The 25315-nt window shown below is 38.7% G+C and overlaps 1 protein-coding gene across 1 annotated transcript; it reads right to left on the bottom strand.

Moving 5' to 3' along the window:
• Window positions 1-282: 282 nt before the first annotated feature.
• Window positions 283-5041, bottom strand: uqcrfs1 (ubiquinol-cytochrome c reductase, Rieske iron-sulfur polypeptide 1). The gene is made up of 2 exons (XM_029498026.1): window positions 4796-5041; window positions 283-2178 (listed from the first exon to the last, which is right to left on the bottom strand). The coding sequence occupies exons 1-2, from the start codon at window positions 5004-5006 to the stop codon at window positions 1568-1570; spliced, it is 822 nt and encodes a 273-aa protein (XP_029353886.1). The 5' UTR covers window positions 5007-5041; the 3' UTR covers window positions 283-1567.
• Between the last annotated feature and the right edge of the window lie 20274 nt (window positions 5042-25315).

The raw sequence follows: 25315 nt of genomic DNA on the forward strand, positions 1-25315 counted from the left end.
CTGTTATTCCTTTGTTTCACAAATGTGGTAATGATGGTTCAAAATTGCATTAAAATGTACAAAACTGTGAAATTTATCTTGCCTGCTCAGCACCTCTAAAACTCTGATCTTAGATTCTCCCCGGTACAGATCAAAGCAATTCTCAACAAACACAAGATCCCGTCTCAGCAGATTGACGGGACATCTGGCAGAAAGTAAAAACGTATATTTTGAAGACCCCTACCCCGCCGAAAGATGCTTGTAACTCTACCATTTTTATGTGTGTGTACTGCTAACTAGAAGGGGCAAACTCTGCATGATTTACCATGTTGATAACCAGCATCATAGGAATGACTAGTGTTTCCTCAAGGATTTTTTTTTTTTTCAGCAGCTGGGGCAGGCCCTCCGTGAGGGCTTGGTGGCGTAAGCAAATGACACTTGACTGCAGATTTAACTCTCCCGCTGCTGTGCTATTCTCTCCTTCGCTTTGTTCCTTTACTCCTCCCTGTCAAATGTTAACTTTCTACTACAATTGTATTATTAACATTAAAATTTTGAGTAACGTTAGATAATTTACACTCATATCTGATTACAAGTGTGAACATTAAAATACAATTTTTACTTAACCATCATCATTTATGAGTCAGTAAAAGGCTAATGATACATGACTAGTGTCATCTTCATTCAGTTGTCCTTCTCAGAGAAATATTTTAACAAGCTCATCTGAAAATGCAGCCAGCAGTTGATACATCACGGCGTGTCGATATTAGCTTAAATGCTATCAGTTAGTTTACCCACGTGAGCGTCACTGCGAACGTCTATTTAACTTCTAAAATCCATTTAGTTTTCTTAAGCTAGTAAGCCAACTCTTTCTCTGTTAAGTCGCTGCCCTATTTTCCAGGACACTCCTCTGACTCTGACCAGGTGACTGACGTGTGCCACTCTCGCAAGTAATTAACATCGTATTAACTCTTATAGCACCTGTGGTTGCTTGTTGACACAGCTTACATTACAGATATATGTTAAACGTGATGTGACATCAGTGATAAAAGTAAAGGCAGGTTAGACACTGTGTGCAGGCTGCCAAATTAGAATTATTTATTAACCACACTTGAATACATGATTTGCTCCTGGCTGCTTAGAGGAGCAGTAACTCGAGGTTCATCACATTTTACCTCTACATTTAAAATGATCTAAAATCTGCTACAGATTTTTATTAGGTGAAAAGTTTGAATGAAAATTCAGGATGCCAAACATAAATCATTCACTGCCTGACTCACATACTGACGAGCAAAAGCATGACAACCACTCACATCTAACAGCACAGCACATCCAGCTCTGTGATATTCCCAGGTCTAAAGACTTGAGTGACTGTGACATTATGATTTCCATTTGAACAGGCCATTGGACTGGCTTGTCAGAGACCCCCTTCTGCTAATCATGTTCTTACTCATTAGTGTAGGTTCCTGTAGAATCAGTGAAACATGAAATACATTAACACCTCAACATTTCGTGTATCATATGCTGAATATGCCGCTGCCCAAGGGAAAACTGTTGTGCAATGTGATCTCAGTTTTGTGTGGATCCTTTATCCCACCACCACTGTGTCATCATCTGGAAACTCATAGTAGGGCACCTCCAGATTGAGGGGAGCAGGACCCTTCCTAATGCGGCCTGAGGCATCATAGTGTGACCCATGGCAGGGGCAGTAGTAACCACCAAAATCGCCTGCGTTGGCTATGGGTACGCAACCAAGATGTGTGCACACTCCAAGAACGATGACCCAGCTTGGGTTGATGACCCGGTCCTTGTCATGCTGAGGGTCTCGCAGCTCTCCGATGTTCACTGCAGCTTCTGTGGCTATTTCCTTTTCTGTGCGATGACGGACAAACAGCGGCTTGCCTCTCCACTTGAAAGTCATGTTCTTGCCTTCAGGGATGTCACTCAGCTTGATTTCAATCTTAGACAAGGCTAAAACATCAGCAGAGGCACTCATTGAAGAAACAAACTGAGTGACCACAGTTTTGGCAGTGTAGATGCCCACCATGGTTGAGGCCCCAGTGACCAGGTAAGAGTAGGCTCTCCTAGCTTCACTGCTCTCCTGGGACGATTTGTTTGCGTCAAGCACCTCTGAACGCCTGTAGTCAGAGAAGTCTGGCATCCTGATGTCTGTGTGGGCAAATCGAATTCCAGCGGAGCCTGAAGAGCAGAAGATGACGATCATTCAATGGCGTGAACACAAATGGCTATAACATTGGATCTACTTGCACTGGGCCTGAGGGGATCAGAACCTTACTAAGTTACTGAGCCCGGAAAACTATGAAGGCACAGAATTGTCTGTTTTAAGCCTAAAATTAGTTTTATATTTTACTGCCTTGACTCTTATACAATATATTTTACGTTTCTGATGGTCATTCATATATAGGCCATAGGTCATATGAGTAAACAAAATGTGATATCCGTTTCTGAATCTGCTATCATGGGAATGAGCTAAAGATGTCTCTTCAAGATAGACAGTCTGAAACTGTCTTTAAAATAACCACTTGGATAATGTGGGTGCAAGATTTCCATTGGGTGTATGAGCTAGAGTTCAGACAGACGTTTACTTGGCTTACCTCTGGTTCTCTTTTAATGCAGTTTCACTCAGCACAAACTATTTTGCCTACATTATGTTGGATTCTGTTTTCCTGGAGTATCGTCAGTGATGTTAGGCAAGTGAGTAGACCAGCAAGAAAACTGCTGGTTCAGAGTGGAGCTGGAGAAGCTGAAACTTAGCTTAGTAACGCTTGTGTTGCCACAATTGTTTATCCTAAACAGACAGACAAAAAATAAAAAAATAAAAAATAAAAAAAAAAGGTAGAGTCGCAAAAGTCCCAAAGTGTCTCCATATGTAGATTGTTTGCCAAACTGAAGACCGGTGAAGTCTTTAAAATCACTTTGTAACCCTTTCCAGTTTTATGTAAATCAACACTTTTTGATCGTAGATTCTCTGAAAGCTCTTTTTGGCAAGGCATGGCTCACATAAACATGTTCTTCTTTTGCAGAACAAACTCTAAAAAAACTTTTAGAGTTTGTTCTGCAAAAGAAGAACATGTTTTTCAGAGGGGTTTTTCATCAGTCAATGTCACTGATGATTACTCATTGTCTTTACGAGACTCCTAAAACCTGGCGCCAATTAGGTTTGTTGAGGTCATTAATTCAAGGGTTCACATACCTTTTTTTTATTTTTATTTTTTTTTTAGAAGCACTATGAGGATTTTTTTGGTTATTCAGAATAAAGACAAGAAAGATAGACATTGGCCCTTTTTTCCCCTTCTTTTTTTTTTTTTTTTTTTAAATCAATGGCTGGGTTATTTTGGCTCTGATGCAGTCATGCATTTCTGTCTGCTGTCTCCAGCATTGTCCCACCTACAGTATCATTTAATTGGTTACTCTCTCTGGTTACATGCAGAGCCATGGCACAGGTAAAAGCCAATCAGCAGTGAAAGCTGTGCATGCACAGTTCTCATACGCACGGTGGAGATTAGAAAAAGCCGAATGGAGAAGGTATGGAGAGCAGATATATGTTTCGAATATGGATGTATGAAGGGAACTGGATACAGTGTCGGAGGTGGGGCCCGTTCATTCCTACAAACGTTGCATGATGCCAAAAAAGTTCATTTTCTAGGTGTCCTGGCGGAAAATTATTTAAGTTTTCAGTTAACTTTATAAGGAATGCTGCTGACTCTGCGAACACCCTGCACTTTTTGTTTTAGTTTGAACTTAAAGCAAAGATAAGTGAAATATTAACAGTAGTTATATTGGAATTTAGAAAAACTTTATTTACTGCAGAAAACTTTAGGGAGCTATTTATTTGTTCAGGTTTTCATTTAACCATAAAAGACATTCCTTTAGTTGTGGGAGCTTCCTGCATTTTTTGTTAGAATTTTAAACAAAGATGTCTACTGTCGAAAAAAAAAAAAAAAAAAAAGTGTTTAATGTGTTGCAAAACTGATGAGCTGTTTAATAAACATATGCTGTATTATTAAAAATTGTGACACCAATATTTTCCATTTTATGCAAATGAATATCAGCTCCAAATATTACTTATCGGCTCTGAAAAAAAAAAATCACATTGGTCTATCTCTAATGAAATATTTAAATATAATGGTACTACATTCATTATCATGCATATTATATCTGTTTTTGCAACAAATATGACAATTTCTTATTGTTCAAAACTTAATTCTGAAGATTACACATTGATTATATTTCTACCCATATTCTAATGTATCTAGAGGGATAACACATTTCAAAAGTTGCTGAGTGACACCCAAAACATATTTAAAGCATTTCCTCATTACCAGCATACAGACAATAGTTGTTGCTAGGTTGATGAATTTCTATAATCCTTTTATTGAAACCAACGGTAAATAATATGCAGTTACTCTACTGGCAACCATCACGGTTTCTGATCAAGCTGACTAAACCATGGCAGAAAACCTGAACCAAGTCGTGTGACCTAGATATAAATATCAAGCGAAATTTTTGAGAAACGATCACTTCATTAGGTGAAAACCGTCATTTATGCCCCAAACAGGATGTTTGGACAGTTTCTATCTACTGGTGCACATTGCCTGTTTACTAAACACGACCTGTCTGCTGCTGGCTAATCAATATCTCATCCACACTTCGATGTCTTTGGCTTTTCAAATTGTTATTGCAGATTTCTGGCCACTCCGGTTGATCCTCGAAGCCGAAGTTCCGTGCTCACATTACAAATTCAAAGTGCTTTAGCTTGCTAAGCTAATGCTAACACAACCAGTAGCACACTCACCATTAATGCTAACAGTCACGGCATGCCCGGTCTTTGGGCTTTGACCATTCAGCGACTCGCGGCACAAAAAGTGTTTCTTCGGGTTCAACAAGATCTTCTCTTCCTTCACAACGACACCAGGGACTAGTGCCTTCAGGGGCCCTGCCACGGTGAAGGCAGTGGCCTGCATATATGGGGAAAAAGTTCCCGACCGGGCTGCGAGGGACATCATGTCTGCGTTTCCTGCCGATTCTGCTTACTGCTACGACCTTGTCAGTCCGGACTCAGTACGCAATGACGTAACGTATCGAGTACGTGAGTACGTGGCACGTGACCCATAACGCTCGACTCGCCATGACTAAATTTTCAAAGCTGCGATGCAAAATTATATAATTTTATATAAAATTACGGGACAAATGAAGGATCATATAAAAAAAAACATATTTTACTTCTTTTATTATTTCATATTTGAAAAAGTTAATTAAGCCTTTGCTAAAAAAAAAAAAAATAGCCATCGGTGTGGATACATCATAAACCAAATCACAAACGCAAACGCACGCTCACAATCAAATGCCTGTGGTTTAAATGTGTGGATGGAGTATCAAAATATAATATAAATATAATATATACATCAAAAATAACAATTCAAGGATATGGCCACAAATTTAAACCAAGTACTGTGGCAAGGTTTTAAAACATCCATTCAAATAGGTTCACAATTCTGGACGTAAGAAAAACAAATGATATCACTGGATGAAGTGTTATGGCACGGCATCTACTACATACTACAGCTACAAGATCTTGATATACAACTTTCTAGATTTAGAAAGATAAGCTCTATGCTATATGAAGCCACTGAGCAAAACCTGTGGTTGTTTGGATTTTTTCTTTGGACACCTCCCAGGATCCCATACTTATCTGTGTCTAGCTAGCTGGCTTTAATAGTTCAATTTTCTTTGCGTAACAAGAGGGAGTTATAGATTTTCCTCCCACCGTCCGAATGTAATAACTGTGTGACTTCTTCAGTTTAAAAGAACCTCTTGGAGTGGCTCAGGCTTGTGGTAACAGCAGGTTTATTCCACATTTACATTTGCAACAAAGGACAACAAACAGTGCAGTCATCTTCTCTTGTGGGCAAACAGTGCATGCGCTGTCTCTTGAGTAAACAACTACAATGCATTCACTGTGATTGATAGTGGATCTCAAATTATGCAAACAAAACAAGTGAAATAAAACAGAAAATGTCTCTCTTATGTCTACCAGGAGAAATTTTAGTGACTATAAACAGAATAAACTACAGACCTGTCACGCTGAACTGTTACCTATTTTTATATGCTACATTAACAATCAACTTACAAACTTACAAAACACAGAACCTCAGCTCATCTGCATGTCATATATGCTATGACACTGTTATACAATACACTGTATCATACCTGCATTTGTGACAAGCAACAATCAGTGCAGTCAGCTTCTCTTGTGGGCAAAAACTCCACATGCTCTGTCTGGAAAAATGGCACTGTGTTACTGTTAGCAAGGTATAAAGTTTTAGTGGCAAGAAAACATAAATACAAAGAAGTAACTTCCAAAAACACAGAGCAAAAATTATCTAACACCAACAATTTACAACCAAATACACAACTCTTAAGGAAGTTACACTATTTTGCCCACATACATAAACATGTTACCTCTTCAGTAAATCCTCAGTTACTTTGAGAATTACCCACAATCCTTTGCTATTACTCCCTGATGCAGGTACATATTTTTAACAGCAGATGGCATAGTTTTCCCATTTACTGGAATTTAACATGAAACTTCTTAACTATATTACAGAAACACATGCGTATTTAGGTTAACTGGTGACACTAAATTGGTCTGAGTATGAGTGGTTGTTCATTGCTGTCTGTATGTGTTGGCCCTGCAATGGACTGGCAACCTGTCCAGGGTGTACCTCACCCAATGTGAACTGGGATTCTGTGAATGCACACTCACATTCAGACAATTTAGAGTCACAGTTAAGCCACACGTGCATGTCTTTGGACAGTGGGAGGAAATGGAAATACTCGGGGAAAACCCACACAGGCACAGGGATAACATGCAAAGGTCCCAGGCCGGGAACTGAACCCGTGACCTTCTTATTATGGGGGCAACAGTGCTAACCACTATGCTGCCTTGCTGCCCAGAGATCAAAAAACCCTAACCCTAACCAAAATTATCCCCAAATACCAATTTTTAAATACTGCAGGCACTGAGTAGCATAGGGAGAGAATGAAAGCAGGAGAAGGGGATATTCAAGAAGGCAAAAAGGCGTCCTTCCTAGGAAAAAGGGGTAAAAAGATTGACCATTTAGACATTGATTAAAGCTCTGGCAGATGAAGAGAAGAGTCATACAATTGGATAAGTTTGGTAAGCTTCTTACACACTGTACATCTCCAGGGAAGTTATAAAATAAGATTTATTGACTATGAACTATTAACTTTCAGTGATGACTGTTAGTTAACTCTTTCATTTAAAAGTTCATGGATGTGGATAGCTCTTAGCGATATCTTTAACCTTTGGCTTCAAAGAAACTTAAGATTATACGGCAGGGTCCTTTTGTCGAAAGCTGAAGGCATCTCTCATTTTGTTTATCAATCTCTTTCTGTCTTTGTGAATGATACCACTGCTATAGTAATTAACAAGCTATTCCTGGACTTCATCTGGAGAAATAAACCACACAAACTGAAAAATGAAATTCTATCTCACTGCAGAGCGGAAGGTGGTCTTGAAGTGCTTAATTTAATTGATATTATAAATACTTTTAAAATCAACTGGTTAAAAAGATGTTTGACACATCAAAATTTCATTGTGGTTCTTCATCCCCAATCATAATTTTGAAAAAGTTGGTGGGCTTGCTTTTATTTGAACTTGCAACTACTCACCTCACAAACCTCCAGCCATGCTGTCTAAATTTCATCAGCAATCACTTCTTTCCTGGAATAAGTCACCTTTTTATTCCAAATGGTTTGAAAGAAGTATAAATAATATCTAGTCTGTTTTGTATGAACATGGAACAAATGAGTGAAACAACACCTGTCAAAAGCGATTTCGGCTGCACAGTTCGTGTTACAGGACTTAAATCTAATCCACAATCCAAATTGTTTAAGACTTACACTAACCCTAACCCTAACCCTAATCAAAAAAAAAAAAAGAAAAAAAACTTTGCTGTTACCATCTCCATCTATTTCCTATGAGAGTTTTATATCTCGTCATAATTTTCCTATGCCTTTCAAAGAATACCACTCAGTGATAAAACCAATCCCTTCTGGCTGACTTAATTTAATGAAAAGTCACTTATCCTTCTGTGAAAGAATTAGACCAGAGGGCACATTTGCTTTGCTTTTGAATGGTATCAACATACAAGACTAGAAATGTAACAATAAACATTTTCTTTTTCAAGCTAAAAAGAGGTTCTCTCCATGAGGAAAATTATATTGGCGCTCTCATTTAGAGGACATAGACTGGGGAAAAGTATAGCTTTTACCTCACAAATACTGTATTCATAATAAAGTAAAAGAAACTAATTTCAAAATTCTTCACAAAATATATCCTGTTAACTCTTTCATTTAAAAGTTCATGGATGTGGATAGCTCTTGTGTTTTTTGTGGGCATGCTGATGAAACTTTGAACCATCTGTTTTTTGAATGTAATGTCACAATGCAATTTTAGTCAGACTTGTGTTCTCATATCTTCACCCATGTTAACATGTCATACTGTTTTTCCCTGAAAGAGGTTATATGTTATTATGAAAATAAGAACATATCTCTTCAGTATTTAGTTTATTTCTTCATTTTATCTGGGAAATATTTCATTCATACGCAAAAATTTTCAGCCTCCAAGCCAACCTTTCCTCAGTTTTTGGCTGAACTTAATTCACTTTATAAATCCTTAGCCCTGGTTAAAAATAGAAAGAATAGGCAATTTTTAGATAACATTTGGCATTTAATGAAATTTATGCTTAAATGTATGTATTTATGAGATGACACAATGATATTGTATTATTATTATTATTGTTTTTATTATTTAATTTGTTTTTATTATTTAATTTGTTTTTATGATATAATTTTTATTGGATGCAAAGGTTTATGTCAGATTTTGTAAATGAATTTATTCTATGACTTTGTGTTTTTTGCATATGTGAAACAGCTCTCAGGTTGTGTTAAATGTTAGTGTGACATAATCTGTAAATTGTGAATAAAGAAATAAAGTTAAAAAAAAAAAAAAAAGGCAGCCGTTAGCAGCTTCTGGAGTTTTTGCCAAAAAACTATTTTGCAAAACTTCCTTTCCAGCAGCAACTAAAAATTAAATCGAACATTAGGCCAACACCAAAACTAGAGCTTGGAGATAAAAAGAGGGACTATTTGTATGGAGGACCAAAACTGCCAAAATTAAAAATAAATGGAAATTTAAAAAAAAGTGGAAATAAATTAAAAAAAAATTATAAATAGAATTAAATATTAATAAATAAATAAAAGCACTCTGCTCTCGTATTTATTTATTTTATGCTGCAGACAATGTCAGCATGAAATGCAGAAGGAAATGTTATTCAAATGAGGGGGCGGTCTTAAGTGTGCCTTGGGTTGAACTATTGGCCTATTGGTTGATCGACATGTGACAATCGAAGAGGTATGCCTGCCAACATCCACAGCAAGAGGAAATCGCCACACAACTCTCAATGGCAGTAAACATGGCTACAATCTCGAGAGAGCTCTGTTTCTTTTCGGATTTTGCTGATAATGCTTCCCCGGATTACCTACTGTTCCGGGTGGAATCAATGTTGGAGCAGTTAATTAACACACATTAAACAACAGACTCGGAGGTTGACCCTGTAGTTTACAGGAACTTGTGTGAAGTCGTCTTAAACATTCAAGTCGCGAGTTCTGGTGACAGTGAACAAGTTGGTCCATCGCTGGAGCGCTCCATGCAAGCCGTGGAGACTTACTTGTTCGCAGGTCTGACAGTCCGTGAAATAGCCCACCTGCTTGATGTGAGCGAGAGAACACTCCACCGTCGAATGGCAGAGCATGGTATCAGGTGAGTTTCCATGACAGTTGCATGTTGTATGACTTTACAATGAATTATGTGGTTACTCATATGCTACCCCCTCAACACTTCTGACTGCCACAGCAATCAAAGCTGTGTATAACTGCCCCAGTTTGGCTTAGTAGAGGCTACAACTCACATATAAAAGCAAACTTTCTGCCTGTTCACATATATGGACTCTCCATGGAGAGTTGTGGCTCGCCATCTGCTGCTTTTTGATGGTGTCCTGTTTTGACAGATGGAGAGTCACAACTCTCCATCTGTCAAAACAGGACACCACCAAAAGCTGTATAATTGTCTACCTTTGTGCTGCCACCAACAAACTTGCTTCAACAGTGTTAGGTCTGATAAAGGGGGAGAAAATGTTGGAGTACCACGATATATGGTGTCACACAGAGGAGGGAACCGCAATTCCCACATTACCGGGAGAAGTACGTACAACCAAAGGCATTAAAACTTTCTATAAATAAGCACCAACCTTGACAGTATTTCATAATCTTTGGTGATTTCAAAAGCTTACTGTGTTTTTTTGTTTAAATTCAAGGAGAGAGGTTATGGCGTGAGTATTAGACCTCTTCTACTCTTGCTTCTGCAATATACTTGACCCAGATAGACCACATTATAGACCACATCTATGCACTGCACTGGAGCTTTCTGCCACACATACAGAGTCACCTTGAGTTCTTCAAGGATAGGTGGAATCACCACACACTGCGTACTGAAAGAAATCGGTCACCACTTCAGTTATGGACTCTAAACCAGCGTGAGGGACAATGACTAATCAACACCTCTAAATGAGCCATGTAGGTGTGCATGTTTAGTTATACTTAGGACTAGCTGCTTCAAACTTGTTGACATAATTCTCTAGTGGTTTATGTGACAACTGCTTTAAGAGACAATATTTTTTTTTTTTACACGTCAGGCAGACACAGAATAGAGAATTGACTGGGAGTGTCCATATGGTCATCACCATGTAGGTTGTCCCAGTCCCTGAAGTGCAGCTGCCACAGGCCTCGACTCCCGAAGAAATTCAGTAGCTGCCAGATCCCCGTGTGCCCTTTTCTAATGTGCTGAATGTGTACAGTGAGACAGTTGCCATCCTACATGAAATAACTGGACTTTGGAGTGGCAATCTGATGTGTCAGTTGTGATTGATGTGACAGTACATTTACTGATACCAAAGACATTTTAAAAACAGTGATTCTAAAACCCATTTTGGACTTACCAGTCTATTTCTGTAACTTTAAAGTGGGCTTTCAGGAATACATTCACAGTGGACAGCTGAGTTAATGATACCTACAGTGGTAAGTAATAAATTAAAGTTAAAATTAAAGTAAAACATTATGTGTACCATCTCTACATTGAGGTTTTGTTTTTTTTATGAATAAAAGAGAACTTGAATAAAAAGAAAGTTTCCAAAATAAACATTAGGCCATGGATATACAAAAAAGGTAACTTCCTGCTCAACAAACACTTTCCTCTATTAAAAAAAAAAAAAGTTTAATGAACAGTGGGTGAGCCAATTATGGCCTGATTATACATTTTCCCTAATACTGGCCGAAGCCAACATATGAACTTGAGATGCTCGCCATCAACTTTCCGCGAAATGCATCAAAATTGTCTGTGTCTTTGGGGAGCTTTAGAGTAAAAAAGCATGTAAACGACTGCGGAAGTGTGATCTCTGCCATTTCTACATCAAGGTGTTGAGGAACAACATCCCAACCTGTCCAGAATTGCATAAGAATTTTAAGCTCCTTGGAAGTACCTAGAAAAAAATAGATGACAAGATAAATCTTAAGTTGACACATCAATGTTACAAAAATCTCAAAATACTCTTACCTGTCTCAATGAAGAGGCGGAGAAAATCCAAAGCCCTGTGCTGTTCTTCAAGGGTACAGACATCGTCATCAAAATGATCTTCCTCTGGCCAGACAATCTTGTCTAAAATCATCTAGGGGGGGGGGGGATTCCCTTGTCAGGCCAGTCTGATTCTACTCAGAGTAATATAAGCCATATGTTTTGTCATGCAGTTATCTTATATATCAATATCAGCTTTACATTTATAAAAGTAGCTACTCATTTACTCTACCTCTGGTGTCATCTCTGACTCTGAGGCCCTTGGGAAAAAACAGGCAACAACATCTGGCCTGGAGCTTAGAAATTCACAGATTCCTGTCTCTTTCAATCCCCGTTTGAGCTGCTTGATCTGCATGGTGGTCCTTCCAAGAACTTTACAGCAGGCAGAATAATAAATGTTTTACCTCAGCAGGTGTGAAAGACCAGCTTCAGTTAAAAGAAGTACACAATGCCATACTGTTCATGTGACACCAGGCAGATCCCAGGGCAGGCTTATGGCAAGCACCTTCGATTTTTCCTCCTCTTGGAGGATCTCAGTTCCTTCTAGCTGATGAAAGACAATTGTAATGTAATACATTTAGGGATCAGTCTAGCCAATGTTTAAAATTGTGCTCACATGAAACAAGTTGAAATTTAAAAGGCCAACCTTTGCCATGACTTTGCACTGATTTAACACACTGGAAATTATTTACATGGTAAATAGGTTTAACATACAATCGTATGCATAAAAATCCCTGGTAACAACTTGAATTACTTTTTTCTGAAAATGCAGTCAATATGATTTATTTACAGTTGCAGACAAATGTCAGTGTACAAGAACTAGAGAAAAAAGTGGACATGCAATTATCTAAACACATAGATAGCACAACTGAAAGGTGACAACCTCGCGGACTTTGTGATCAACACAGTCCTCAATGATAAGGGTTGCCGTCTCTGGCAATCCCCCAAACGGGACATGGGTCACAGCATGGCTTAGGCCATATAGACGTAGGCCATCATTTAGAAAGCAATGACCTAATATACGACCTGCCACCACAAAAATGTCACTCTCCTGCAGTTCCCGGGAGGTGGACGGCACAAGGTGATCCTGCTCACCCTAAAAGAGCAGAGTCTTCACTCCTGAGATAAAAAAGGCCTTTGATTTTTAATCAGCAATCCATCCACTTAAAAAAAACTTCACATATTTAATGAAGAAAAATTTAAGTTAAACTTTGATATGATGAGAACAAAACCTTCTGAATTATGATATTGATAACAACATGTAACATGAATAAGAACATCAATATCGGGGTCAGTAATTGCTATTGAGAATCTTAAAACACCAATATTAAAACAGTAGGCTTTGACAAGTTTATAAAGAGATTCTTGAAGAGAAGGGACAATGATGGAGAGAGAAGGGGTGCCGATAAGGTAGCGTGAGACAGAGAGGGAAATCCAAATATATAGGTAGAATTCACTGGGTCACTGGGGTACAACCCTGTTTAAACTGTATTTAAAGAATTTACTTTGACCCAACGGATAACTTAAAAATCTTTTTCATTCTCTTACCCTTTGCTTCATCCAGCATTAATCCAGTTTGTAGGTGTTCCATCACTGTGGCCAGCACATACCTGGTGACCCCCCTCACCAAAAGCAGCATCACCTTGCAAAATTTCAAAGTGAGATAAAACAAGCCATGGTTCCAGGGGCTACAAAACATTTTAATTTCTAAAAAGGTTATCCAAATATACTCAGTAATGAGCAATATATAAAGAAAACATATAAAAAGACAGCAGGATAATGATGACATTCCACATTCTGAGGAGTAATGTACATCTTGTGCAACTAAATTAATGATGCTTCATCTCCTTTGTCTGAGTATGCCTGTACAACAATTACATTAACTGTGGTTGCTTTTGAACATGTTATATCAACACACGTGCAGTTTGCACTGCAGTTGATTAGCCCACTGCACCTGTGGCCTCTTATAAAAAAGATATAATGGCCCTGTCCCTCTCCTCCACTGAATCCTGCAGACTTAGATTAAATAACAGGTGGTCGCCATCTCTGTGGGCCTCACGAGTGATAGGTGTAAAAAGTTGTGCTCCCTTGATGGTATCCAGGTCTGTAATCCAAGCTTAAGAACAGGTCCTTGTCAATGCAGGCATGAGTATATTAAGGAATAAGATAATGAAAATGAAAAATGATGCTGACATGATGCTTATGCTGACATAAGAATTAATATTCTCAAACGTTCCTGACTAACATTAAGTGCAGCATGAATGTTTTGTAACCTTCTCCAGATATGTGCCTCAACTTGATTAAATGTATGTCTTGTATGTCTCTGATCTTCACTCATCTGCAAAACCTTACATAGAAAAGTATGTTTCTGTCAACATCACATTGTATATGTTAAATTTGCCACAGGTGGACTCCAGTTAATGTGTAGAAACATCTCAGATGTTTATGAGAAAAGGTATCTGACAAAATTGTAAGAGTCATAGTAATGTGTCTGGATATTAATGTCAATTTGATATTTGAAATTTTCCTGCTTAATTAATTCAACAAAAAAAAAAACAACTTTGATGTTTCATTTGTCAGTATGGGTATTTAGTCCAGACTGCAATTGATGAGGCATGTTTTTTCAAAATTTATGCTGCATCATTACCAAATTAAATAAAAAAAAAAGGGTGTTCAGACTTTATGAATTCACTTCATTAAATGTTATTACTCATTGCTTCTACAGAGATAATGACAAGTTGGTGACAGCTGTGAATTTGAAAAGACTGATTAGTGTTATTTTGGTGGCTTGCATTATCTATCATAGATAGGCTTTAATAGGTGCAAAACTTGCTACTTGAGCAAAACCATCCAAATAAGCCATGTTCAGTTTACCAACATCTGGATGTACAGGATCTCCTGATAGGACCTACTGCCGATGTGATGAGCTTGCTGCTGATGGGAATATAGAAAAATATTAGAATACAGTACTACATGATATGTATATTGAAAGTTATCTGAAAAGGGGAGTGTTGCGTTAAGTGCACAAATTAAATATTTAATCAGTACAACAGGAAATTAAAGCATATGTTGGTTATTAGAAGTGTTGGCAAAGGTGAAACTTGTCATTCATCCACAAAACGTATCTGGAAAGAACACCAAATTTTGTTGTCTCAATTATTCTTTTGCATTATAAGAATAAAGTTCCATTTAAAAAAAAAAAAAAAAAAAAAAAAAAAAAACACTTTCTGGTGTTATAAAACTGGATGTACTATTACATTTTTTGACACTTCAGTCCTGAATAGGTCATTATCACTAAGTGTTAAGTAATTAAATTTGACAGCTGACAAAGAATCGTCATCATTGGGACCATATAAAAAATTTGGTCAATACCTTGCACAAGCCACATTGTGTTGCATTTTTTCTGAAAATGGAAACTTCTCTCCACACAAAATGCATGCAGAGGGCAAATATAAATGGTTGTGTGGTTTATTCCAAGACTTGGGTCTGTCAGATAGTCCACCGTGTAGCCTTTGTTAGGGCAAGGGAGAGAAATAAGCTGTCGGCTCCTTGTATTTCCCCTGATTCTCATGAGTTCAAACCCTCCTGCATCCTTTAACTTGGGAAAGGTTGACAGGATAAGTTCTTGGAAATCACCTGGGCTTCTTGTCAATAATTTAAAAAGCTATTACTTATTGAATACTGGCATTAATATCAGACTAGAAAATCAATTTGTGAAGAAAATCAGAATGACACTGCTGAAAATGTAGAATTAAAATACATCTTTAAAAAAAAAAAAGCAAGTCTTTATATTTATTTCACACACACAGAGTGGATCATGACACACTTGAATATCTGATTGGTTTATTTAAAGTATGAGTCTCAATTTTATGTGTCTAGGATTGCATGGAATGAGTTGAAAGAACCAACGGAAATTAGCTTCCAACTTTCTTGACAAAATCCAAGATCCAAGGTACAATATTTGATATGGTGAAACTTGCTCACACGCATACTGTATATTGCACATTGACATGCACAGTAGTAACTATCGCACAAAATTATATAACTTACCTTGAAAGTTAAAACAACCTGCACCCAGTCCTGCTCTCTGGAGACAGTCCTTCTCATACCGTGTGGGTGCAAAGGTGGAATCTTTTTTGGCAAGGCAAAAAAAAAAAAAAAAAGATATTGACTGCCTCGATTGCTGCCTAGCTGGCTGCCTTGGCCTAGTGTTTGTGTAGGCAGAAAATAGCCCCTGAAACTTAAGCTACAAAGACAGGCACAATATACAATTTGTGGTATCAATAAAACCCATGGTTTGAAGTAATGCTTAACATCATGGCAGCCTTCATTTAGGTAGAATGTGATATGGGCATGAGATATTAAATTTTCTGTATTCAAAACATATCTTAGCTTACCATCAACCGTGCGTGGTGTTGGCCAACCGTGCGTGGTGTTCCTGGTATGGCAATGGCTGCATATATTTACATAAATATTATTTAAAAATACAGAGATATTGGTACACTGAACAGAGTACATTGACCATAACATTCATGACTACAACTACATCTATAACCAAAATGGTGCAGATTTTGTGCCAATGAAATCCATGGCTTGTGAAAGCAGAAAGTCAACACACCTGAACTGGACGTAAGTAAAAACATCAGCTATTTCATGCTTACCGTGCTCTAAATCATCCAAACGATTGGCAGCCTCCCAGAGAAGTTCGGACACCAACCTCCTCGTGGTCTCCGGCGTTATTATCCCGTCAATGTTGGTGAGAGAAAAGTATGTGGCTTTTGGCAGGCATACCTAGTTGATTTCTGCATTCACGTGTCAATCAAGCAATAGGCGAACAGTTTAAACCAAGGCACACTTAGGACTCCCCCCCCATTTGAATAACATTTCCTTCTGCATTCATGCTGGCATTGTCTGCAGCATAAAATAAATGAGAGATTAGCGCTTTTATTTATTTATTGATATTTAATTCTTTTCATACATTTTTGTATTTATTTCCACATTTATTTTTCTAGCCTGAACACACCTACTGGGCATCTGCAACACAGAACATAAGACAAAGACAGACAGCAGTCAGAGAGGCGGGGTTGTCACATCCCCCCTATAAAGACGTCTAACTATGGAACTATGGAAAAACTACACTGTAAAACCTGATGAGTAAAGTCAGCTGAAATAGTTTGAGGAAACTGATTGCCTTGAACCATTTAAGTTTAATAACTTAAAGTGGGAAAAAAGTAAATTCTTCAATTGAGTTTTAATGACTCAAGTATTTATAGTTGGGCTTACTTAATTTGTACTGACTCCATTCTTTATACTGAAGTTAAACCATATTCATTATCTAAACTCATTTGTAATATTTGTATGAACTCATTAAAAAGGAAGTATGTATATGAATTAAGTCTGACTAAATTAAATGGGTTGTGTTACAACTCAATATGGTATAACACCTACTCGAATCATTTAAGGAAACTGATTGCCTTGAACCATTGAAGTTGCATTAACTCAGTACAAATAAGTAGTTAAATGCAATGCATTTATTAAAACAATAAATGTCAGAAAATGGCATAACATTCAACAGCAATAGTTATTCCTATAATATTCCTATAAATGCAATTTTCAAATGAAACTTTAATCATGTAACTGGTGTTCCTACAAGTAATCATGTCTGTGATTGGCCCCAAAAAGTTATCTGTTAAAAAAATGTATACATCACTGAAATCTTGCAGTGTGCATTTTAGCCAAATTGGACCATTTTGGATAGGTTTGGCACACTGGAGATCGCCAAGGGACACTGTTTGGTTAAAAACTATTGTTCCTCAGTAGTTTTACCTATCGACCTAAAATTTGGTACACATGTGGACAGAGAGTGTGTGAACTATTTTATTTTTCCCCAAAATATAGTTGTTGTTTTTTTTCCCAATGGCCCCATTTTTTAGGGAATGACTCAATTCAATATCAGCCAAAGTTCTGGGATTAGTACTTCTGAATACTTGCGCTTGTCAGCTGCCACATGATAAAAGTGTTGTTTAATTGGTTTTGCATCCCTCACCTCTATATCAAGCTCTACAAGGTGGGTTTGTGAAAGTGTATTCCAAACAAACTTGGAAAGCTGTGATTCAGCTCAGCCAACTCAGCATATTTTCACTCTTGCAAATTGCCTAACAAGCCATCTAAATTGTTAAGAGCTTCAGTGTTTTTTAGTCAACCTCACAATAATGCTTGATCAAAACTATGAGACTCTTCCATCTTAGTCACTGCAACTGACTGAGAGGGGGAACCCACCACAGTGCTTGCAAGAGCAGCAGGCTGGACACACTCTGAACCCTGCACCTTTACCACCTGAGTGTAGTAAGGCTTCAACAGATTGATATGCCAAAGCTGCAATTTCTTCCTCTGCTCTGGAGTAGAAATCAATTTTCCTGAGATCTGCTTTATCTGTGTGAGGACCTGTGAACCTGGCCTGAAAGGGTGACCCAACAATTGGCAAGAGAACAAAACTGGCGTTGCTTAGCCCATCGGTCATAAAAACGTTTCATTTTCCCTTGTGTTGTAGCCAGTTTCTCCTTTGCCAATTCGCCCGCAACATACAACCTATGTCTGAAGCCATTTACATATTCAGTAAGGTTTTTGGGAGGATGACTGCGCTTAAAATTGTCCCTCAACACTGCAAGAGGACCACAGACTGAATGTACAAAAACCAAGTCATTGGCGATAAATCTGGCGCTCTCCTGGGTTACCTCGCTGGCTGCCAACATTAACTGTGGCAATCCCTCCTCAGCTCTCTGCAAAATGCATGCAGCAATGACTTAAGTGTCTGATGAAAGCACTCCAGTGTCCCCTGACTTTGTGCATGATAGGCTGACGACTGAGAGTGCCTTACCTGAAGTTGTTGTAACACCAAAATTAGAACCCTGATCAATCTGAACAATCCTGGGGATGCTGAAGACAGAAATAAACTGCCAGAGTGCTTTAACCACAGACCTGGTGATTATTGACCGCAGGGAATATGCTGCTGGATATCTGGTGGCCTGACACATGATGGTCAACAAATACTCCTGACCTAGAAGGAGGCGGAGGTCCAGCACAGTCAATCATTATTTGCTCAAAGGGTTCACCAATGGCAGGTATTGGGTGAAGTGGGACAGGTTTAATAACCTCATTTGGCTTGCCAGTTATTTGATATGTGTGACAAGTTCTTATATATTCTGACACATCCTTCTTTAGTCAAGGCCAAAAAATAAATAGCGTAGAATGCAGTTGTATGTATTCCTAACACCCAGGAGCCCTGATTGGTCATGAGAAAGCTGCAAAACCAGATTATGAAATCTAACTGGCACTACAGTGGAAAAAAAGGATCTCCCACGCCAACCTCACTACAAGGAAACAACTTCCTCACCAACACACCAGTGTCAAGGAAGTAGTCATGTGCCCTGTCCATCATCTCTGCCACAGGGATTGCCACATCCAACAATTCCTGAATGGAGGGATCTGACTGCTGCTCTGCTACCAACTCTGTATGTGAAACAGGCAATGGAAAGTCAGACAGATTAACACTCACTCACCTGGTTCATCATTACTCACAGGGACTGAACTAACAATTGGAGGTGGAGAAATATGTGGCCACACACATGCACCCACTAGCCCGTTCCCAAGAATGAGATGGACTCCTTCCACTGGCAACGCTGGACACACCACAATGCACACCTTTCCCTGCACCAAATCTGAGAAGAGAAGCAGCTTGTGCACTGGAACAGACAAAACAGACAATCCCATACCCAGAGCCAGTGTTGAATCACCAGTATCAGACTCCTCTGAAAAAGGGGGAACTGATGTCAGGATAAATGAGCCCAATGTGCCCGAATCCCCCAGGATTGTAACAGGCACTTAATCACTATATGGCGTCAGAAACTCCTGTGTTAGTAAAAGAAGGCCTCGAATATATTCACTTTCTGGTGTGAATCAATCTAATCCCTTAACTGTACCATGTAAAGTTCAGAATGCCACAGAGGTGGCATTGCTTAACCTGTTCTGGAATTACTAATCCTTGTTAAAACCCCAATGGTATACAGCCAAGCAGACTCAGCAGCTACATGTAAAAAGCCAACCTGCAACACGCTGTCTAATGTTACCCCACTCACATACACAGGTCCCTCCTCTGTGCCTTCTCAGTGTACCACCGTCATTGTCACCTCTCCCTACAGGCCTCAGCTGTCACTACATCCCTCGCTGCTGGCCTCCCCATCAAGACCATTGTGACAGTCAGACCCCTCTGTCCTCATGCCATTCTCAAAACTGTAAATAAAAATAGCCTCTCCCAAATAACACTGAGTGCTCCTTTTTCCACCCCACTTTACTCAACGTGCAGCCTGGCTCTTTTAAATGTGAGGGCTCTAAATTTTTTTTTTTTTTTTTTTGTAGAAACATGGCTGAAACCTGGTGAACTCACCCAACTTCTGGAAGTACCCCTCCCACCCCACTAGGATTTTCTCAGCTCAGTGGCTGAGGGGGAGACCTAGTTGCCATTTTCGTAGACTCTACAGCACACGGATTGCCACTGATGTCTATGTCTGTAGGTATTTACAGATAGCTAGGACCAGAGTCTATGTTCAAAGGAGCAGTTAATGTTAGTGCACTTGAATAACAGACCACAGACCGATGAATGTTTTAACTGCTGGCTTGTTCATAACGGAAAATAGTATTAGACAGAATTATAGGTTGGCACTTTACATTCATACATAAACAGGAACTGTACAATTTCCCCTCACCACTCACAATAAAATTAGAAACCCTTTCCTCTCAATTGTTTGATCTAAACCTATTTGAGTTCAAGAAAAAATATTTTTAGTGATTATTTAGTTCCTGGTATACCTTTTGAGTTTACCCAGTTTTTAAGTTCTCATTCTATCTTAGTTAGGCCTATTTGAAAGTTTTGTTCTACTTGCTCCACTTTCTCTTTAGTTTACTTAAACAGTGGTTATTTAAGTTTTAACTTACTTTAACCCAAACCAATTTGTATTACCAATTTGACACAAAAAGTTAAAATAAATAAATACAGCTCAACAAAACATCCAAATCAACTTAAATCTCTCACAGTTCAATAACACAAATCTCCACCATTTGGTGTGGAACAGAGTCCAAATGAAATTCACTGCATATCACAGTAAAATACTGAAGATGTTGCCCTACCTCAAACCTGGTATCAGGAATGAACATGTTTATCCTTGGAAGTGAGGTTAGTTCTGTAGAAATAGGTGTCCCAAGTTTCTTCTCATATGGGTGGCCCACCAACCTGTTTCCACAGTTCCAGCAGATGTTCCACACAAGCAACCTTCAACTTAAAAACCTGGCCTGTCTTACAACAGGCCAGTACACATACACATAGTTTAGTTTTAAATGTCTGGAAAAAAAAAATTACTAGGAGCAATAGGTTGACTATCAACTGAAATGTTCATCTCGCTCTACTTGAACAGCATGAACATGTCTGCTGTATTTTAGCTTAAATACACATTAAGACATGGGGATCATGACCCCCGCAAAAATTAGATCCAGCCAATATAACCCCCCCTCCAATATAATCACATGATTCAGATTTAATTTAAAAAAAATGCATCATCTTGTTTGAACATCTAGTTGATTTTCTTTATTAATATAATTTGAAAGCAAAACAGTAGCATGTTTAATCATTCATTAATGTACCCCCATTTCCCCCGCCAAATACTTGATATTACCCAACCCGCCTTTTCTGCGAATGATCACTATTTGCTGTACGTTTGGCATGTTTGGAGACAGCGGAAGCATGAAAAGAGCACGAAGAGGTGAACAGACAATTTCTCATTGTTGGTCGACACCAAACACTAATATTAAAAAAAAAAAAAAAAAAATGACCAAAAAGAGGTAATACCCGTATCGTTAAGTTGGGTGATGAATGTGATTGGAGTTGGCAGGCTAGTTAGTTAGATTGCAGTGTCCTGTGAGGTAAAGCCAGAGGGTGTCAGGTGTTAACTACATTTCTCAGTAGCATGGTCGTAAGGTTGCTGTTTTCCACATCAAATATTTTTTCAGTAGGGAAGCTATTTTACTGATCAAATAACGCGATAGTCTACGCAGAAGTTACATTTCCCCAGGCATGTCAAATTTTTAAATGTAGCGGAGTTTCTGCTGTGGTCTGAAACGGTAACCATGACAACGCTGCTCCAGGTGACGTTACATGCCAGTCCCGCTGCGGAAGGGCGGCTTATAGCGATGTAGTGCGACTTCACCTCGTGAATCTTGTCAAGCTTTAGGAAATATCTGAATGTTTTCTCTTAAATTCTGCTTTGGCGTCACTTGTCATAACCCTAACCCTAACCCTAGCAATTTCGTCGTCATATTGAGCTTTGATACAACAAAGAAATTATCGGCTAAGTCCTCGTTCACAACTCAACTAAAACCAGCGACACGGACAGCAGGTGGACACAATATTCCCCAAAAATGGGGGAAAGAAAAAAAACAAAACAAAACAAAGCAAAAAAAAAAACCACAAGACTTACATCATCATACTCTACAGTTACTCTTATTTCCTATTTCTTTTGAGAGGGGGCTCTAAATTTCCTCTCTCTCCAGCAAGCAGCGCTACAGTAACCCGATTGGCTGTTACCGCTGCACGTGCAGAAGAAAGAAATTCAAAAAAAATATCTCCAGCCTTGTTCACTTTCACCACACAAGAATACTTTTTAGATCCCTCCCTATCACTTAAACTCTTATCATCCCTGTAATCATACTCAGTCTTTCCTGGGCATAATTTCTACACTTAATAATAGCATGTATTATTGTTTCAGCTTGTTTACAGTTGTCACACTCACCAGTTGGATGTCTTCCAATTATATAAAGTGTCCCGTTTAAATTACTGTGTCCTATTCTAATTTGACTCATTGCTACCATTGCTACCGACTTCTATTTCCTCTTCTGTATATCTCAATACCCACCCTATTTTGCATTGTACGAAGAAGTCTTCCCTTTGTGTCCTGGTCCTCGTATTGCTGCCATTCAGCACTGATTTCCTTCCATACTAAATTCTTTCCCTCTGATTTAGAAAGTTTAATTGTGATGTCTATTGTTTCTTTTTTTTAGCAGCTTGTTTAGCCAGCTTATCCACACTTTCATTTCCGAAAATGCCCATGTGTGCAGGGACCGAAATGAATGACCTCAGTGCCTTCTCTTGCAATTTTTGAGTATGTGTCCATTACTTTGTATACCAGATCTTGACAATTACGGGATGAGCCTCACTTTAGACAGTCACGACAAATCAGGGCTCTTTTCAGTATAGTTTGTATAATCCATTGTAGGGCCATCCAGATAGCATAACTCCACTGAATATGCACTTAAAGTAATCTGACGCCCTTCTGTTTACTTCCACTCTATGGCTGGGAACTGGGATTGCAGATCCAGTACGACCAGTTTCTGGATCTTTAGATCTGTCTGTATATACCTGTACATATTCTCTGTAATTACTATAGTGACAAAGTCCTATACTCTGAGGCCACTACTGGCTGCTAATGGTCCTATTGTTTGGGCGTGTGCCCAAGAAAAATGAAGTCCAGTCTTGCCACTTTTAACAATGCGTTGGTTATTTTTTTTCACTGCATTTACTGTGTTGCCCGTCAACAACAACAAGTTGACTATCAAACTTCCATAACACAAACCACAAATAACAAAAACCAAAACATACATCTGAGCACACTCAAAAACTGTTTGCTTCCCCAGCAGCTCCTGAGTATCAATAATCAACAAACTTAAATCACCTGTGGCAAGTTCTCGCTGCCACCAAAAAGCAACCCCTCTAGTGTCTTGGAGGAGCATTCCACTTAAACATAAATTACGGCTCTTACAATTAGAGTGATGAACTTTAACAAAGGTGCTAGCCAACAGCTCAACTTTGTCTTTATTACTTACTGCTACATCATTTCCATTTACTAACACTGGATAGGACCATTTCTGTCTGTCCCCTCCCATCTTTCTTATCCCCCATATCTCACCTACTGGGTTTGTATTTCCAATTGAGTAGCAAAATTTCCTCCAATATGTTCTTTTTGTTTGTCTGATTGTCTTTCTTACTATTGCCTGAGCCTTTTTATATAGTATATCATTATAGTAACATAGTATCAGTTTCTTTCAATAATTTAAATGCTTTACGTCTGGATTTTACTGCTACTTTATATTTGTCATCCTACCATGGTACTGCATTCCTTATTCCTTATCATTTTCCCTTTACTCTTAGGTATGGTTTTAAGTGCAGCTGCTCTGATACCATTTTTAATTTGGATATCCAAGTAATCGATGTTGATCTCTCCAATAATCTGTCTTAGATGCACGTCACTCTTTTCCTAACAATTTTCCCAGTCAGCCTTCACAAATACCCATTTCCCACCTATGTCTCCTTCATTCCTAGTTGTATTAATGTTTATCTTACATAATGCTGGGTATTGGTTACTGCCTATGGTCCCTTCCTGATACACTTCCCATTCACATTTGTGAAGAACCATCCAAGAACTCTATCACCTTCCCATTAGCATCAGTTTTCTCACTTCCTGACAAGGTATTATGGGCATTGAAGTCCCCACATCACATATGACTTGATTCTGATTGTCCTTATAAGTTTATTTAACTCCACCCTCTTACAGAGATTATAATAATTTACACATAGAAGTTTCCTTTTCCCCCACCCACACTTCCACTACCACATACTCCAGTGCGTTCCCTATAGCGAGCACTCTGCTTGGAATCCCTTGCTTAAAAATGTGTTTGCCCATGCCCAAATTACTGACAATTGAAGCACCTCATTGGCTTTGGAACAAACTCCCCGACTCTGTATTTTGTGAGGCAAAAAACAATTGTTCTGGACAGACCTTTGTTTCAAACTTGATCAAAATGGTCTCAGTCTCCACTTTTTCAGCTCCCCTCATTCTTTTAGCACTTACAACTGATCTATTTTGCACTTCAATCAATTCCTGCATCATAATACCCAGAGGTATTCCAGATATTACACCCTTGCATCCACAGCCTCTTTTTGCCACACTCACTACTTTGGACACCTTGATTTTTCCAACACCACATTTCTATTGCCTTTTCCTTCTGTATTTCAGTGTTGTATCCTATAAGCAAATTTCCATCACCCAGAACTTTCGTATTCTTCACTTACCCAACTTGTCCTCAATTTTTGTTAGCTTCATTGGATCGATTTTCTTCACTCTCCCCTCTAACCCAAAATCTCTTCCTTCCTTCTTTCCTCCCTTCCTTCCTCTTCCCCTGCTCACCACTTCTTACCAATTGCTATCTTTCCTTTCATCTACCCCATTTTGCTCCATGCTGTCGTTTTGTTTTCTTCCTAGCCATTCTATCAGAGTTTGAGAGGAATAATGTAAGAATATCTTTATACCGGGGCTATACAGGCCATCGGTTGATATCCCAACAAAGATTCCTCCCACTCAATCCTAATCCTAGCAACCCAAATGACAGGAAATCCAAAGACCCTCTACCAAATCCAACAATTTCTGATTATTTCGCTTGCTAGTCACGTCTTTCTCTCGCCTGTACAGCGCACTTCCGCTCTGTCTGGGAATCGGACCC

This window comes from Echeneis naucrates, chromosome 3 (assembly GCF_900963305.1).
Source record: "Echeneis naucrates chromosome 3, fEcheNa1.1, whole genome shotgun sequence".
Taxonomy (NCBI): domain Eukaryota; kingdom Metazoa; phylum Chordata; class Actinopteri; order Carangiformes; family Echeneidae; genus Echeneis; species Echeneis naucrates.

Bases quoted from the DNA above. Each gene is read 5' to 3' on its own strand.
- uqcrfs1 (XM_029498026.1), bottom strand. From the start codon at position 5,006: ATGATGTCCCTCGCAGCCCGGTCGGGAACTTTTTCCCCATATATGCAG. The intron at 2,179-4,795 runs GTGAGTGTGCTA...TCTGCTCTTCAG, and splicing joins CGTGACTGTTAGCATTAATG to GCTCCGCTGGAATTCGATTT.